This window comes from Tursiops truncatus, chromosome 3 (genome assembly GCF_011762595.2).
Source record: "Tursiops truncatus isolate mTurTru1 chromosome 3, mTurTru1.mat.Y, whole genome shotgun sequence".
Taxonomy (NCBI): domain Eukaryota; kingdom Metazoa; phylum Chordata; class Mammalia; order Artiodactyla; family Delphinidae; genus Tursiops; species Tursiops truncatus.
Genome location: NC_047036.1, coordinates 109,970,762 through 109,990,282, shown reverse-complemented (window position 1 = coordinate 109,990,282; position 19,521 = coordinate 109,970,762). Strand labels below are relative to the sequence as shown.

The window sequence follows — 19,521 nt, the reverse complement described above, 5'->3', positions numbered from 1 at the left end:
AAGGTACGCAGTAAATGCTGGCTGCTTTTCTTACTGTTAATCCCTTCCTCCCACTCCCACAGCAAGCTCTTCCTCAGTAGCATTTTACTAGCCTTGTGTTTGATTACAGGCTGATTTCTATAACTGTTCACAGGTCTTACCATCTTAACTCTAAGCTCCTTGAAGCTAGAGAGTGTAAACTGTTTATCTTCCTATTACCTACCCCATAACATACATAGTGCCTTGCACACACTGTGCTTAATTAATATTGATTGATTAAATATGTATACTTTTGGAGGAGCAATCACGAAACCAGCATTTATAATACAAATCTGGTTTTTAGTTGTGTAATTTTTATCCTTGACCTGCTTGAAAACAAACTGTAATAATTACATTTCAGGAGATGACGCATTCATGGCCTCCCCCTCTAACGGCTATTCATACACCATGCAAAACCGAACCTTCCAAATTTCCTTTTCCAACTAAGGTAAGTAAATGAAGTGTGTCTATATACTGTAAGAAAACTCTAAATGGCTTGACTAAAATCATGTGAATTCAGAATTATCTTGCCATTCTCATTCTAGTGGGAGATAGATAATAAATAAGTGAATAAATAGGTAAGTTTGGATAGTGATATTACTATGAAGAAAATAAAACTAGAACATAGAATCGAGATTAACTTGGATTGAGAGATACTTGGAAAATCTTTGAAGGCAACATGGGAAAGAGACTTAGAAGCTATCAATGTTTGTTGCAAACTATTATGATATGCTAGGCCACAGATGATAAGGACTTCCCAAACTGTTTGTATGAGGAACTCCTTTCCAGAAGACACAACAACCGTACTTACGTCATATGGTAAAGGTTCCTCAGACAACAGTTCCAAGCTCATCTAAAATCAGCAGATTTGGTTTTTTTACATTAATTTATACTTATACAAATAATGCAAAGATATATTCTCCTTGTGAAAGTTTGGGCAGGACCCCTAATAATAGTCTTCCCTATATTCTGTCTCCTACATCTCACCAGAGCTACTTCATACATACGTTTACAAGTCTTTTCATATACATTTACATACACATGTAATGTAATTGTTACATACTTGTATTTTCTCATTTGTTTAATTTCTGTACAGATACAGTCTACTGTATTTTTCATCAGTCAGCAATAGGTCTTAGAGATTTTTTCATGTTATTTTATGTGTGTATATATATATATATATAGAGAGAGAGAGAGAGAGAGAGATTATATATAGATAATATATTACATATAGAGGTATTTCAGTTCTTTTAACTGCATCCATTTTATAAGTATATCTTACTTTATTTAGCCATTTCCTGTTGGTATTTAACTTGTTGCCAAGTTAAATTGTAAACATTGCTATAGTGGATAACTTTGTTCATGCCTTCTTGTGTGCATATGAGTTTCTTTTGTGTAAAGAGCAAGAAGTATAGTTGTTGGATATTGAGGGTATATAGTTAATATATTCTCTCAAATCCCCTCCATAGTGATTGTACTAGTCAGTACTCCCACTTGTATTCTCTGTTATTCCTTACATGCACAGCACTATTTGTTATTTTAAGTACCAGTCTTTTGAGTGGGAAATGGCATTCCATTTCCTAGATTGCTAGTGAGCTTCATCATCTTTAGTCCATTTAACTTCTATGTGGATGAATTGGCCTATTTCCTCTGCCTTTTGGGCTACGTCTTTCACTGAATAAGTTTCAGCAGAATTTCTTGTTTTGTTTTGTGTTGTTTGAATTCTGGATTCAAATAATTTGTTCCATATACTGCAAATGTTTCTCCCAGTTAGAGCCCTTTTAAGTTTTATGGTCTAGAAGATTTTAATTTTGATGAATAAATTTATCTTTTTCTTCTATAAAGCTTTTGCTTTTTAATGTCTTGTTAAAGAAAGCTTTTCCTTCTCCAGGATCATAAACATATCTTCTTATTTTTCCTTTAATGTGATTGCAGTTTTGTTTTCTTTGTTTATATTTAGCCCAGTTTATTTTTGTAAGTGATGTGGGGTATATCACTCACATCTGCCTATATGTGTGCCATACCACTCTTTTACTTTCTTAAGTCAACTTTGTTTACACATAAAAAATGCACATATATTTAATGTACAGCCTCAGTTTTGATAGACATACGCACCTGTGTAACCACCACGTTAATCAAGAATTAGAACATTTCTGTCACCCCACAAAGTTCCCTCAAGTTCCTTTGCAGTCCCCCTCACCCCCACCACTGGCTGCACACAATGGCTGACCTGTTTTATGTTGCTATAGGTAAGTTTTGCTTTTTCTAGAATTTCATATAAATGTACTCCATACAGTGTATACTTTTTTGGCATATTTATTTGCGTTCTTTTGCTCAGTATATACTTTTGGAATTCTTCCATGTTCTTGAATATATCAGTAATTTTTTCCTTTTTATTCATAGTTCATTTTTATTTCTGTTGTATGAAAATACCAAAATTTATTTATCCATTCACCTGTTGATGAACATTTGGGTTGTTTCTAGATTTGGGCTATTAAGAATTAAGTATTTATAAACATTCACTAACAGTCATTTCTGTGTTTATATTTTCTTTTCTTATGGGTAAATACTGAGTCATATGGAAAAAAGTAGAATTGCTGGGTCATGTGTTAAGTGTGTGTTAAATTGATTGTATCACACTCCTACCTTATCCCACTCCCATTTCCCAGCAGTGTATGATAGTTTCATTTGTTCTACATCCTTGCCTACATTTTCTATTGTCATTCTGTTTAGTTTTAGCCATTTTAGTGGGCATGTAGAGGTATCTCATATTGATTTTAATTTGTATTTCCCTTATGACTAATGATGTTGAACCTCTTTATGAGCTTATTGGCCATTCTTTTTGAAATATCAGTTCAAACTTTGGCCTTTGCCGTGTGTGTGTGTGTGTGTGTGTGTGTGTGTGTGTGTGTGTGTGTGTGTGTGTGGTGGTTGTGGTGATGCCAGAGTTGGGTGGGTGATGATTGTAGTTTTGTTTTGTTTTTTCTAATAATGTCTTTGGTTTGATATCAGGATAGTGCTGGCTTCTTAAAAGGAGCAAAGAAATGTTCCCTTCATCTCTATTTTCTGAAATAATTTGTGAAATATTAGTATTAATTCTTCCCTGTATGTTTAATATAATTAATCAGTGAAGCTGTCTGTACCCCTAGTAGTCTATATTGGAAGGTTTTAAATTACAAATTAAATTTCTTTATTAAATATAGAGCTATTCAGATTTTCGATTTCTTCTTATGTCAGTTTTGGTAATTTTGTTCGTTTCAGTCAAATTTATTGGCACAGTTATTTATAATCTATACTTACTATTTAATGTCTGTAAGATATATAGTGAAGTACTCTTTTCCCTGCTATTGGTGATTTGTAGTTTCTCTTTCTTTTTGTTTTCCTTGATTTGTCTAGCTAGACCTTTTTCAGTTTTGTTGGTCATTTCCAAGAACCATCTTTTAGTTTTTTTCAGTTTTCTGTTTCTTTGATTTTTGCTTTTACTGTGATTATCTTCTTCTTTCTACTTATTTTGAAGATTCTTTTTTTAAATTTTTTATTTATTTATTTATTTATAGCTGCATTGGGTCTTTGTTGCTGCACGTGGGCTTTCTCTAGTTGTAGTGAGCAGGGGCTACTCTTCGTTGCAGTGCGTGGGGCTTCTCATTGCAGTGGCTTCTCTTGTTGCGGAGCACAGGCTCTATGTACATGGGCTCCAGTAGTTGTGGCCCGCAGGCTCTGGAGCGCAGGCTCAGTAGTTGTGGCGCACGAGCTTAGTTACTCCGCAGCATGTGGGATCTTCCCGGATCAGGGATCAAACCCGTGTCCCCTGCATTGGCAGGCAGATTCTTAACCACTGCGCCACCAGGGAAGTCCCTTTCTACTTATTTTGGGTTTAATTTGCTTTTCTCCTGATTTCTTAAGTTGGAAGCTTAGATCATAGATTGTAAACATTTCTTGTTTTAAGTATATAAAACTATCAGTTTCCCTCTAAGCCCTGTTTTAAATGTACCTCACAAATGGTGATATATTGTGTTTTTATTATCATTCAGTGCAGAATATTTCCTAATTCCCTATATGACTTCTTCTTTGTTTTATTTAGAAATATGTAGGGGGTTTTTTTGTTTTTTTTTTTTTTGGTACGCGGGCCTCTCACTGTTGTGGCCTCTCCCGTTGCGGAGCACAGGCTCCGGACGCACAGGCTCAGCGGCTGTGGCTCACGGGCCCAGCCACTCCGCGGCATGTGGGATCTTCCCAGACTGGGGCACGAACCCGTGTCCCCTGCATCGGCAGGTGGACTCTCAACCACTGCACCACAAGGGAAGCCCAGAAATATGTAGTTTTATTTTCAAGTATTTGAGGATTTTCCAGATATTATTCTGTTACTGATTTCTAATTTATTTATATTCTTGTCAGAGAATATATGCTGTAGAATTTCAGTCCTTTTAAATTTATTCAAATGTTTTAAGGCCTAGTAAATGATCTCTCTTGGTGACTCTTCCATGTGCACCAGACACAGTATGTTCTATATGTGTCAGTTAGATATGGTTGGTTGAGAGTAGTTAAGTCATCTATATTTTTACTGACTTTCTATCAACTTGTCCTCTCAGTTACTGAAAGGAGAGTGATGACATCTACATCTGTATTCGTGGTTTTGTATGTTTCCTTTCAGTTTTGTCCATTTTGTGCTCATGTATTTTGGAGCTTTGTCCTTAGGTACATATATATTTAGGATTTCTGTGTCTTTCTGATGAATTGATCTCTTTTTTTCATTATAAGATTTCCCTCTATGTATCTGGTATTAATGCTTGTTCTGAAGTTTATTTTGTTTGATCATATAATAATTCTATTTTTAGTTTTCTGAGTAACCTCCACACTGTTTTTCATAGTGGCTGTACCAACTTATAGTCCCACCAACAGTATAGGAGGGTTCCCTTTTCTCCCCACCCTCTCCAGCATTTGTTATTTGTAGACTTTTTAAAAATTAATTAATTAATTTTTTGGCTGTGTTGCATCTTCGTTGCTGTGTGCGGGCTTTCTCTGGTTGCGGTGAGAGGGGGCTACTCTGTTGCAGTGTGTGGGCTTCTCATTGCAGTGACTTCTCTTTGTTGCAGAGCACAGGCTCTGGGCACGTGGGCTGCAGTAGTTGTGGCATGTGGGCTCAGTAGATGTGGCTCACGGGCTCTAGAGCACAGGCTCCGTAGTTGTGGCGCACGGACTTAGTTGCTCCACGTCATGTGGGATCTTCCCAAGACCAGGGCTCACCCCGTGTCCCCTGCATTGGCAGGCAGATTCTTAACCACTGTGCCACCAGGGAAGTCCCTATTTGTAGACTTTTTAATGACGGTCATTCTGACCAGGGTGTGGTGGTACCTCATTGTAGTTTTGATTTGCATTTCTCTAATAATTAGCAATGTTGAGCATCTTTTCATGTGCCTGTTGGCCATCATCTGTATGTCTTCTTTGGAGAAATGCCTATTTAGGTCTTCTGTCCATGTTTTGATTGGGTTGTTTGTTTTTTTGTTGTTGAGTTATATGAGTTGTTTGTATATTTTGGAAATTAAGCCCTTGTTGGTCGCATTCTTTGCAATATTTTCTCCCATTCTGTAGGTTGTCTTTTCATTTTGTTTATGGTTACTTTTGCTGTGCTATTTAGTTTGACAATCAACTCTCCTTTGTCTGATATTCATATAAAAGCCACTCCAGCTTTTTAAGAATTTATGGTTAACATGGTTTAACATTTTCTATTCTTTTATTTTTAATCTTTTTGTGTCTTTATATTTAAAGTGAATTTTTTATAGGTGGCATATAATTGGGTCTTGATTTTTTATTTACTCTGCCCATGTAGTGTGTAATCTTGGCACATTCAAAAGATTTCCCTTGGGGCTTCCCTGGTGGCGCAGTGGTTGAGAGTCCGCCTGCCGATGCAGGGGACGCGGGTTTGTGCCCCGGTCCGGGAGGATCCCACATGCCGTGGAGTGGCTGGGCCCGTGAGCCATGGCCGCTGAGGCTGTGTGTCCGGAGCCTGTGCTCCGCAGTGGGAGAGGCCACAGCAGTGAGAGGCCCACGTACAGCAAAAAAAAAAAAAAAAAGATTTCCCTTTAATGTAATCATTAGTGTTGTAGGCTTTAAATATTCCATTTGCTACTTGTTTTCTATTTGTCCCATCAGCTTTTTCTTTCTTTGTTCCCTTTCTTGAGATCCTTTTGGGTTAAATAATTATTTTTTAATATTCTGTCTCTTATATTATTTAATAACTATACCTCTTTTTTAATTGTAAGTTAAAGCTTGAGTTTATCAGAAGACTTTGAATATAAGTTTGTAATTCTGGCTAATAGCTACTTTTCCTTTTTTTCCGTAACTATTTCATTGAGATGTAATATACATACCATACAGTTCATCCATTTAAAATGTACAATTCACTGGGTTTTAGTATATTTAGAGTTGTGTAACCATCACCGCAATTATTTTAGAACATTTTCATCACCCCAGAACGAAACCTTGTACCCTTTAGCAGTCACCCGCCTGTTTCCTCCAGCCCCACTCCCCACCCCCCAGCCTCTAGGCAACCACTAATCTTACATTATATCTCTGTAGATTTGCCTATTCTGGACATTTCATATAAATACAGTCATGCAACATGTGGTCTTTTGTGACTGGATCTTCTTGTTTTTTGTTTTTTGGCTGCATTGGGTCTTCGTTCCTGCGCACAGGCTTTCTCTGGTTGCGGCGAGCGGGGGCTGCTCTTCATTGCGATGTGCAGGCTTCTCATTGCAGTGGCTTCTCTTGTTGCGGAGCATGGGCTCTACACACGTGGGCTCTGGTAGTTGTGGCATGCAGGCTCAGTAGTTGTGGCTCGCGGGCTCTAGAGCGCAGGGTCAGTAGTTGTGGCATACGGGCTTAGTTGCTCAGCAGCATGTGGGATCTTCCCAGACCAGGGATCGAACCCGTGTCCCCTACATTGGCAGGCAGATTCCAGGGATCGAACCTGTGTCCCCTGCATTAACCACTGCACCACCAGGGAAGCCTGCTGTCATTTATTAAGTTGAGGAAGTTCCCTTCTATTTTTATTTACCTGAGGGTTCTTATCAGGAATGAATTTTGGATTTTTTGAATGTGTTCTTTGAATTTATTGATATAGTGAGAGGATCTTCCTTTTTTTTTGTCTGTGAAATGGTGACTACATTGGTTAATTTTAAATTTTTAAATCAACATTACATTTCCTGGTAAAAACTGCACTTAGTCATTATGTATTATCTGCTTTATGTAGTGTTGAATTTGATTTTCAAAAAAATTTTTTTTCAGAATTTTTGCACCTATGTTCCTGAGGGATACTGGTCTGTAATTTTCTTTTCTTGTTGTCTTTGTCTGGCTTTGGTATCAGAGTAATGCTGACCTCATGGAATGAGTTGGCACATTATTCTCTCTTCTCCATTTTCTGGAATAATTTGTATAGAATTAATATTATTTCTTCCTAAATGTTTGCTAGAATTAACCAGTGAAGCCCTATGAGTATTGAGTTTCCTTTGTAGGACAGTTTTGTAAAAACTGAATTTATAATCATGTTATCTATTTCTCCTTGCATCTGCTTTGGCAGTTGTGTCTTTCAAGGGATTTGTCCATTTTATCCACTCATTGTCAAATGTTGTCAAATTTATTGATGTGAAGTTTTCAATAATTTTCTTTTATTATACTTTAAAAAATCTGTTGTGATGCCACTTCTCTTATTCCTGTTATTGGTAATGTGTTTCTTCTCTCTCTTTTTCATCTGTCTAGAGGTTTGTAAGTTTTATTGATCTTATTTTTAAAAAACTGCTTTTTTTCCCTCTCTCCATTGTTTTTCAATTTTGTTGCATTGATTTCTACACTGATCTTTATTACTTTTTTGTTCTGCTTTGTTTTGCTTTATTTTGCTCTTCTTTTAAAAAAATTCTTAAACTGGAAGCTAAGGTTGTTGATTAGAGATCTTTCTCACTTTCTAATATAGGATTTTAATGCTATAAACTACCTTCTAAGTAATGTTTTGTTTACATCCCAGAGATTTTGATATGTTTTCATTTTTGTTCAGTTCAACATAACTTTTTGTTGTTGTTGTGTTTATTTTGTTGTGTTTTGTCCACATCATGCATGGCATGCAGGATCTTAGTTCCCTGGCCAGGGATCCAAGTTGTGCCCCCTGCAGCGGAAGCACGGAGTCCTAACCACTGGACCGCCAGGGAATTCCGTCAACAGAAACGTCTGCTTTCTTTGATTTCTCCTTTGTTCTGTGGGTTATTCTGAAGTGTCATTTAGTTTCCAAATATTTGGAGATTTTTTCCATATATCTTCTGTTATTGATTTGTGGTTTAATTCCATTGTGGTCAGAGAACATACTTTGTGTGACTTGAATCCTTTTACATTTGTTAAGACTATTTTATGGCCCAGAATATTGTCTCTTCTGGTAAATGTTTCGTGTACCCTTGAAAAGAGTGTACCATTGTCAAGTGGAGTGTCCTGTAAATGTCAATTAGATCAAGTTAGTTATGGTGTTATTCAAGTTTTCTGTGTTTTTATTCTTTTTTATTCTCGTTCTGCCAATTATTAATTTATAGTTAATCTCCAGCTATTACTTTGAATTTGTCTCTTTGTCCTTACTTATTCATTCCTGCTTTTTCAAGTTCTGCTTTTAGGTGCTTAAACATTTGGGATTGTGATTAGCTCTAGATGAATTGGCCCCTTATCATTATGAAATGACCTCCCTTTAATCCTGATATTATTCTTTGCTATAAAATTTACTTTGCCTGATATTAATATAACCACTTAGCTTTCTTTTGATTAATGTTAGGTTGTATACCTTTTTCTATCCTTTACTTTTAACCTGTGTTCTTACATTTAAAATGCATTTCTTATAGGTAACGTAATTTTGTCTAGAGCTTTTTTGTATTCAGTCTGACACTCTCCTTTTTTGGGGGGTATTTAGTCCATTTATATTTAATGTGATTATTGATATGGGTGGGTTTATCTCTGCCATCTTGCTTTTTGATATCTACCTGCCCCATCTGGTCTTTTTTGCCTTCTTTTTGGATTGAGTATTTCTTATTATTACATATCAGTTTTGGCTTATTAGCTGTCATTCTTGTGTTATTGAATGTTTACTTCAGGGTTTGTAGAATGTATCTTTAACTTACTGAAATCTGTCTCAAGTAATACTAAGCCATTCTTTTCTATCATATAAAAATTTCTCAACATTATGCTTGTGTTTTTCACTTCTCTGCATCTGTTGTTGCATACATTTACTTTCATGTAAGTTATAAACCCCACAAAATTGTTAATCATTTTTAAAGTCTGTTATTTTTTAAAGAGATTTAAATAATAGGAAAAAAAGGCTTTTGTATTTCCCCATATAGTTACCATTTCATTTGCTCTTTCTTCCTTTGTGTTAATCCAGATTCCTCTCTGGTATCATTTTCCTCCTACCTGGAGGACTTCTTTAACTTTTCTTTATAGTGCTTATTTGCTGGTGATAAATGCTTTTAGCTTTTGTATGTCTCAAATAAATTTTTATTTCACCTTTTCTTTTTTGTTTTTAAGATACTTTCACTAAATATAGATTTCTAGATTGAAGATGTTGATCCATTGTCTTCTGGCTTGCATTGTTTCTGATAAGTAATTTATTGTTGTTCTTTCTTCATCTGTGTATAATGTGTCTTTTTTTTTTTTTCTGGCTGCTTTTAAGAGTATTCTGGTTGCAACTGATTTTAAGTTGTTCATTTATGATGTGTTTTGGTGTGATTCTCTTCATCTTTCTTGTGCTTGGGTTTGTTTGATTTTAGCTTCTTGGAACTTTGGGTTCATAGTTTTCATCATATTTGGAAAAATTTTTCTATTACTACCTCAAAATATGTTTCTGTACTCACTTCTTTCCTTTTTTCCTCTTTAGAGACTCCAATTACATGTATATTGGGCCTCTTGAAGTTGTTCAACAGTGTAGCAATGTGCTCTTCATTTTTCTCAATCTCTTATCTTTTGTTGTTTCATTTGAGTTCTTTCTATGGCTCTTCAGGTTCAGTAAACTTTTGTTCTGCATTGTCTAGTTTGCTATTAATCCCATTTGACATATTTTTAATCTCAGATATTTTAGTTTTCATCTCTGTAAACCTGGTATGTTTATGTGTTTTATCAAACAGATACTAAGTTCTTACTATGTTTCAGATACTAAATTTGACAATGTATTTTTTTTAAATTTTATTTATTTACAGTATTTTTGGTCACGCCATAGGGCTAGTAGGATCTTATTTCCCATACCAGGGACTGAACCTGAGCCCTCTGCAGTGAGAGCGTGGAGTCCTAACCACTTGGACGACCAGGGAATTCCCGAGAATGTATTTTTTATTGCAATGCTTTTTCTTTTTTTCCAGCTTTAAAAAAATTTTTTTTAAATTTTATTGAAGTATAATTGATTTACAATGTTGTGTTAATTTCTGCTGTATAGCAGTGATTCAGTTACACAAACATATACATTCTTTTTCGTATTCTTTTCCATTATGGTTTATCATGGGATATTGAATATAGTTCCCTGTGCTGTACAGTAGGACCTTGTTGTTTATCCATTCTGTATATAATAGTTTGCATCTGCTAATCCCAAACTCCCAATCCATCCCTCTCCCACCCCCTCCTCCTTGGCAACCACAAGGCTGTTCTTCATGTCTGTGAGTCTGTTTCTGTTTCATAGGTAAGTTCATTTTTGTCATATTTTAGATTCCATATACAAGTGATATCATATGGTACTTGACAGTGTATTCTTTTTTAAAAAAATTTTTATTTATTTATTTGGCTACATTGGGTCTAAGCTGTGGCACGTGGGATCTTCGTAGCGGCATGTGGAATCTTTCATTGTGGTGTGTGGACTCTTTGTTGTGTCATGCAGGCTTCTCTCTAGTTGTGGCTTACGGACTGTAGAGTGCAAGGGCTCAGTAGTTGTGGCACGTAGGCTTAGTTGCTCCGCAGCATGTGGGATCTTAGTTCCCCAACCTGGGATCGAACCTGCGTCCCCTGCAGTGGAAGGCAGATTTTTAACCACTGGACCACCAGCACATCCCTGACAATGTATTCTTTATTGGTGACACTTTTAGTTAGAAAGGTGAGGGCAAAAGAACGATTGCAGTGGGCTCAAAAAGTATTGGAGGCAATGATTATATAAATGGAGATTTTCTTTTGAGGCATTGTCTGTAAAAGGGAGCAGAGAAATGTGGTGGTGCCAAAAGGGTATGGTGATATTATCAGGGGGGCATTTTTTATAAGATGAGGACATTTTATCGTATTTATATGCTGATGAAAATGATTTTGTAAAAAAGGAAAAACAAGTGATATATGGGAAAGAGAGAAGGTAACCTTAGGAAATCTCCACAAGAGGGATTGACATTCATGCCCAAGTAGAGAAGATTGGCCTTAGAATAGAGCACAATTAGGTCATTCTTTTTCACAGGAGGGAAAGCAGAGTGAATGGGTGTAGTTAGAGATAGGTAGGTAGATTTTCCAGTGATAGTTTCAAGCAAACTAAAGCTTTTGACTGCCTTTACTCATATTCACTGTATGTTCTGAACAATCCCTGACAGTGTTCTAGGTGCTGTACACGCAGCACTGAACCATTTAGATGGCGTCAATGTGTAGAATAGTTCCTAGCACATAATAGCTATTCAGTAAATGTTTATTGACTGAATTTGGGTATATATACTCAGGTAACTATGTTTAGATTTTTGATATTTATTAAACAGCTCAGTTAGCTGCTTAATGATTATTGCTTTGGTTGGGTTGCTTTTACAAGGTTTTGCTCTTTTATAGCTTGTCTCATGCTCTGAATTTTCAGTGAATACAGCTTCACATATAATATAGCTTAAAGCTTTATATGAAGCTTTAATAGGTATTTATTCTCCTTGTGCACTGACCGTATGGACTAAGTCTAATGAGCGGACAGAGAAGGGACAAAGTTTTGATACTCAGGGAATTTGGAGACGGCATCCTAGAGAAGATGACAATAACCGGGATTAGAGCGGGAAGTGCAGGAGTGCCAGAAGCACATGGGAAGAAGAGGACCACAACAGAGAAGATTTCCTACCCATTAACAGATCTGAAAGAGCAGTTCACAGTCATGGGTGAGAATTTGAGTTTAAGAACATACTTGGAGAGCTAGTTTATTAGTGAATCACTATCATTTGCTTAACCATTCTTTATCTGTGCCATTTAAAAGCAACACAACAACAACAAAAAAATCCAGTCTGTTCCATGTTGTTCTCCAGCTACTCCTCCACTTTAGAGTTAATCTTATTAAAGAGTGGTTCATATTTGCTGTCTATATACTTTCCTCCATTTAATCCTCAGTGCAAGCTGATCTTGCTTTCACTCTCAGTGTCTCACCAAAAACATTAAGATCACCAGGGGCCCATTTTGGCAACTCCAATTAATGTTTTTCATTTTTTATCTTCATTGAGCTTCTCATGAGTATTGAATGTTGTTTAACCTATTTCTTCCTTGTCTCCCACTATACACTGCTCATCTAGATTTACTTTGTTTCTTCAGTTGCTCATTTTTCTCTTCTGTCTCTCCCTCTACCATTAAAAGTAAGTTTTCCGGGCATTGTGTTGAGTACTATAAGAGAATTCAAAAGAAGAAATGTGTTCTGCCAATGTGTCAAGCATTTGGTTGTGGAAATGAAGTAATACAAAAGAAAGAAAAAAGAATTACATGTTAGTGTTTAATTGGATGCACAGTTAAACATGAGGAGAAGTCATTTTTCTCCCAACCAAAAAGCAAAGAGAAAAACAAGCATGGTTCTCTTCTGCTGTTCCATATCTTAGTGAAGCTAGAAAACCTTATAGGAGTTATGTTTGGCACTTTGCTCTTCATCACACCTCATAGACTGTCACCAAGTCCTAATGATTTTAACTCCTTTAATGCATTTCAATTTCATTCATTTTTCTCCATCTTTATTGTTACCGCTGTGGTAAGTCAGTGGTCTCCAGAGTGGAAAACATATACCCCAGTGTTGTGTGCATTAGAGAATGGGGGATGGGGGTGAAAAGTTTATTCTTATTTTTTAGTTCTAAAAATCCCAATTTATTTGCTTTTTAATTTTAAAAGAAAAATCAAATACGTACATTTTGCTGTCTCTTGATCCAAATGGCAGATGGTCACATTTTATGTCTGGTATGTGAGGTATCCCAAGAGAAGTTTAGGTCTTTTCAATATGGAAAATTGATAGAGTTGTTTTCATTCATTTGTTCTTCCTAGCTGTGTCATATTGCAGTTTTAAGTGTGCTTGGTTAAGATGATTTACAGATTGTATTAACTGGTTTTAATTCAACTAATCTTCACTAATGCACAAATGGCTTAAAAGACCTACCTGCAGTGAAACTACTGGATGAAAGTAACACTAAAATGCATTTCTGACCAAACAAGAAAATGGCAGAGTTGAGATTGTCCTTCTCCTGTTATGAGCTCTTCATCTGCCACTACAAAGTAGAAACAAAGATGCCATAAGCAGAAAAAATGCATGTTTATCATTAACCTTGCCTTTAGTGTATATAGCAAGTGCCTTGAGATAGTAACTGATGAAACTGAAAGCATCATAATTTGTACTTAGTGATATTTTGAATTATGTGGTATTCAGTTCAGTCGTTATACGTAGATCAGGCCTAATAAAATTTTATTAAAAACTTCTTTTGATGTTTCTCCCAGTGTTCTATAATCTTTGTTTAAAAACTCAGTCTTTTTACTCCAATGAAAATGACTGAAATCCACTACAGAGAGAACACAGAGAAAACATACTAAAATGCGTTCTTTTGTCAGGAAACACTATTGAAACAGGCTTAGAAAGCAAAGCTAAAGATTCAAGAAACAAATATTAGAATAAATCATGCAGTGTACAAAGTTAGCTATATATAGATTGATGAAGGTGCAGGTGCTTCTGGTAGTTTAAGATATTGTTAGATTCTTTTTTAGTTATAAAATACTTGAAAAGCAATTTTTTGTGTGTATACCACTCAAAGAAAGATATAACAGAAGTTAAATCCTAAAGTATAAATAATTTTTCTTCCTCCTTCCTTCATGGAGAACCTGTGTGGCACTCCCAGATACCTTTTATACTAATGCAGAAGTTCACTGATTATTTGTTTAATGACATAAGAAGTTAGCTCACTTATAAAAAAAAAAAAAAGAAAAGAATTCATCGAAAGGCAGTGCTTAATCCATAATGATTCTGAAGAATATCTGGCTCTGACCTAGTTGCCCAAACCACTACAATGTTAGTATTTTAAAATAATCACATCAAAAATAAATGTAGTCTCTGTACCTCTCTATCTTGAATTATATAAACGCATAATTCAAGCTAAAAAAACCATGAATTAGACATCTCCTTCCCTTCCTTTCTCTCCCTCCCTCTTCTCTCCTTCCTCCCTCCCTCACTCCTTTCTCCCTCTCCCCTCTTCCCTCTCACTCTTTCACACACAAGTCCCAAATACATTAGATCTTTTCATAACATATTTAAAATAATAATAAATTAAACCCTCTTCTTAGAATAAAATTGATGTCTTAATGAGTGAAAAAGTGACTGCCTCAAGCTAGGAAAACAGGATTTAAAAAATAATGTCATTACTATGTATTTTTTATTGTTGACAGAAACTATGACGATTGTCATATGTGCAAACTTTAAAGACTTAGAAACAGAATTTTCTAACTTCAGTGGGTTTTGAACCTATTTCCTAAAAATATTAAACCACAACCGTTTATTTTCTTGAAAACCTGTTTTGTATCATTGAACATTGGAAATCTATTAGCTCAATTTCAACAGAAACCTTTGCATAATTAAGGTATAAATTGAAATTTTGATATCGTGATTTAGTAAGTATAGCACTTCCATTTGTATAGCTGTGTCTTTGTGATGTCCAATGAAACCAAATATCAAGCCAGTTTTGGTGTCAGACCTTTGAAGCACTATATATTTTGTGTGTGTGTAAGAAAAGTGTTGTTGTCATTGATAAATATAATTTTTAAATTACTCTAGAATATTATCTGAGCCCTTTAAAATTTCAGTATTTTGGTTTTACATAATATATACTAGTTAAATAACAATGCATACAGTATACGTATTTGGGAGATACAAATGCAAAAATTTCTTAGTGGTGGGAGGTACATGATCAAAAAAGCTTGGAGACCAGTTTGTTTAAGCTGTTGTCATCTCCTATTTGTACCACTGCAGTTATCTCCTAACAAATATCTTTACTTCCATTCTAGATTTCTCAAAGCTGTTCTCTACTTAATAGCCAAGGTAATCATCACAATATGCAGATGTGCTTGTATAATTCTTCTGCTTAGTAAATTGCACACACACACAAATCTTTAATATGGTCTATAAAGTCTATAAACTATGTGATCTAGCCTCTCTGGTCCTGAGTCTAGTTTCTTAACCCTCTTCCTTCTGTACTTTTTCCTCCCATGGGCTGCCTTTAAGTTCTTTATACTAGCTGTGCTTCTGTTCTTTCTTGCCTTTACACATGCTTTTCTCTCTACCCTAAACACTTAACCTTTCCCTTCGTTTCCCAGTTTACTTCCTACATAACCGTCAAATTTCATATTGAACAGTACCTACTCAGGGAAGCCTTTGTTCATTTTCCCAATCAGGGGTGTGTGTGTGTGTGTTTGTGCGTGTATGTATGTATCTGTATGTGTCTGTTTCGCGTGCACACACACACACAATTGTAAGCTCTTTTATAATGCTGTGTAAGCATTTGCCCTTCATTGTACTTAACACAATTGCTATTTTACCGTGATTTGCATGAGTAGTTGCAAAGATATTCATTGACATTAAGCTCCATGAGGACAAGGCCCATGTTAGTTTTTGCTTAATTCTGTTTTTCCAGTACTTAGATATGTGAGTGAATGTTTTATCAAGGAGTTTGGGTTTCATCCCTAGGAAAAACAAAGAGCCATTGGAGGCTCTGTGAAAAATAGGAGTAATTATGACAAATACTAAGACTTGGGCTTTAGAAAGGTCAACTAGAGGCTATAGCTGAGTGAAGGAGAGAGAGACTAGAGCCAGGAAAATCCATTAGATGGCCATCGTAGATGAAGAGAGGTGAGGACCTAAAGTCTTTGCAGCGTAGATGGAGAGGAGAAGGTGTTGCATGTAGTAGATGGTCTGGAGACAGAATCCAGTAGCATTGGTAACTAGCTGACTGATTATTGTCAGAGCTGAGGGGACGGAGTCAGAGATTACTTAAAAGCTTGGGCTATTAAACTTTTAGGCCATTTACTAGGTAAATGAGTATAAGACAATTAGCCTTTCAAGGGGGGCGGAGAATTCTCTTCATTTTTAATAAGATTCACAAGAGTGACCTCTTGGCCACTGCTGTATTTAAAGAGTGTTTTAGAATAGCTTTATTGAGATATAATTCACATACCATACAAATTATCCATTCAGAGTATACAATTAAATGGTTTTGATTATATTTATAGACATATGCAACCATTACAACAGTCAATTTTAGAACATTTTGGAAAATCCGTGGTGGTCCAGTGGTTAGGACTCTGTGCTTTCACTGCCAAGGGCCTGGATTCAGTTCCTGGTCGGGGAACTAAGATCCCACAAGCCACATGGCACAGCCAAAACTAAACAAACAAACAAATAAATAAATAATTTTTTAGAACATTATCACCTCAAAAGGAAACTCCCTACTGTTTAGCTATCAACCTTTTCCCCTCTGTTCCCCTCCCAGTGCTACCCAACTACTAATCTGTTCTCTATAGATTTCCCTTTTCTGGACATTTCATGTAAATGGAATCATATCATATATGGTCTTTTGCAACTGGATTCTTTCACTTGGCATAATGTTCAAGGTTCTTCCAAGTTGTAGCATGTATCAGTTCCTTCATTATTTTTTATGGCCAAATAATATTCCATTGTATAGATGTATATCATTTTGTTTCTGAATTCATCAGCTGATGGACATTTGGGTTGTTTTGAGCTTTTTGTTTTGTTTTGTTCTGAGCTTTTGCCTACTATGAATAATACTTCTGTAAACCTTTGTATGCAAGTTTTTGTGTGGACATATGTTTTTGTTTCACTCGGTTATACACCTGGGGGCAGAATTGCTGGGTCATATGGTAACTCTATGTTTAATCATATGAGGTACTGCCAGAATGTTTTCCAAAGCAGCTAGCCGCACCATTTTGTATTTCCCATTAGGCTTTCATTTCCTCCACATTCTTGTCAACACTTGTGATTATCTGTCTTTTTGATTCTAGTCATCCTAGTAAGTGTGAAGTGGTTATCTCATTGTGGGTTTGATTTGTATTTCCCCCCAGTGACAAATGATGTTGAACATCTTTTCATGTGCTTTCTGGCCGTTTGTATATCTTTTTTGGAGAAATATATAGTCAGATCCTTTGCCCCCTTTATCATTGGTTTACTTGACTTTTATCATTGAGTTGTAAGAGCTCTTTATATATTGTAGATACCAGTCTCTTATCAGATATATGATTTGCAAATATTTTCTCCCAATTTGTGTGTTGTCTTTTCACTTTTTTTTCTTAGAATATTTTTGTTTTTATTGGCATTATTATTATTTTATGGTAGTGTCTTTTCACTTTCTTGATGGTGTCCTTTGAAGTACAAAAGTGCTTAATATTGTTTTGGGGGTTTTTTTGCGGTATGCGGGCCTCTCACAGCTATGGTCTCTCCCGTTGCAGAGCACAGGCTCTGGACGCACAGACTCAGCGGCCATGGCTCACAGGCCCAGCCGCTCCGTGGCACGTGGGATCCATCCGGACCGGGGCACGAACCCGCGTCCCCTGCATCGGCAGGCGGACTCTCAACCACTGTGCCACCAGAGAAGCCCAAAAGTTCTTAATATTGATGAAATCCAATTTACCTGTTTGTTTCTTTTGTGTCTTGTGCTTTTGGTGTCATGTAAGAATTCTTTGCCAAATCCAAGGTCATTAAGATTTGGGCACTACATTTTCTTCTAAGAGTTTTGTAGTTTTATCTCTTATCTCTTACATTTAGGTCTTTGATCCATTTCAAGTTAATTTTTTTTAATATTGTCTGTGGTAAGCATCCGACTTCATTCTTTTGCATATGGCTGTTCACTTGTCCCAGAACCTTTTGTTGAAAAGAGAATTCTTTCCCTGTTGGATGGTCTTCACACCCTTGTTGAAAATCAGTTGACAATTGATGTAGGTTTACAGTTTTTTTTAACACCAAAACTATATTTTAGCTTAGATACTGTTAGGATTTCTCTTTCACAGATAATTCTGTCATTAAAGGAAGATTGTGCTTATTTTTAAGTAAGCTGTTACAGATGTTAGGGATATTTGTGTAATCTTAGTACTACATTGTGTACCACAGACTTCACCTAGAAAAATGCACAATTTGCACTTGTGAAACAGCTGTTCTGATCTTTAAAGTTGAGTTTGGAAAGTCATGTTTCTTTCACGGACAGTGACGTTTTGGTTTTCTTTTCTTTTTGGCTTTCTTTTTACGGATGCTTCCTGAATGCCAGGCACTGTGCTAGTAGGGCTTACAAAGAAGTATATAAAACGAGTATGGAAAATCTCTTCCTCAGTTTGCTAATTGTAAGATATTGGGAGCAGGGAGAGGAAGTAAAATGACATGGGAATAACATAGTAGGAGTTGCTAGTTCATAAAAGTGGTATATTTTGAGTCTATATAGTTTGTACAGCTATTTTCACTCTAGTATATGGTTATTAGTATTACTTTTTTAAAAATAATATTTTCTTAAGACCAAGAATTAAATTAGGATATGAGTACCATGGATGCTGCTGAATAGAAATGAATGATAAAGACTTACATAGCTTGATGCTTTTTGTATTAAGCTCTGGGAAACTCTGTTATTGACCACAAAATTGCTGAGGCTGATCAGATGGAATCATTAAATTCTTTTGGTGTTTTTTTCTTTTATGCATTCTTAGGAACTCAACAGGATCTTTCATTGAATTAGCTGGAATTGAATAGTTTAATTTGAAGCATTTTTCTCTAATGAACCTTTTTCTCTTAATGTCACTATACAATTTTATGTCCCTTTTTCTTAGGAGTCTCAGCAGTCCAATTTTGGCCCTGGAGAACAAAGTGAGTATTTCTTTTCCTCTTGGTTTTCAAATTAAGCTGTTTGTTGCACATTCATTTCTCATGGTCACATCATGTATTTCTTTAATAATTCTTTTGTATGTCGTATCCCAGTTTTTAAAATTTTTTTGGCCACACCGCATGGCATGTAGGATCTTAGTTCCCCGACCAGGGATTAAACCTGCATCCCCTGAAGTGGGAGCGAGGAGTCTTAATCACTGGACCCCCTGGGAAGTCCCTTATCCCAGTGTTTATCTGATGATCAGTAATGGATTGAACTGAATCTTGGCTTGAAAGATGAAGAATTAAAGATCATTGGAGATCAAAATTAACTGTTTTTACTAAGTATTTGAACTAATAGTTCAGAGTTCATGAATTCAATTTGATGGGCACCTCATAACCCCAAG

At 36.0% G+C, this 19,521-nt stretch overlaps 1 protein-coding gene across 6 annotated transcripts in view; it reads left to right on the top strand.

Moving 5' to 3' along the window:
* AFF4 (ALF transcription elongation factor 4) overlaps positions 1-19,521 on the top strand; it is a 92,761-nt gene that overhangs the window by 38,613 nt on the left and 34,627 nt on the right. For all 6 annotated transcript variants that reach the window (XM_073802520.1, XM_019924414.3, XM_019924410.3 and 3 more), the window contains 2 exons: positions 380-466; positions 19,081-19,117. In XM_073802520.1, coding sequence (XP_073658621.1) covers positions 380-466; positions 19,081-19,117 — 124 coding nt within the window. The remainder of the gene's footprint in view (positions 1-379; positions 467-19,080; positions 19,118-19,521) is intronic.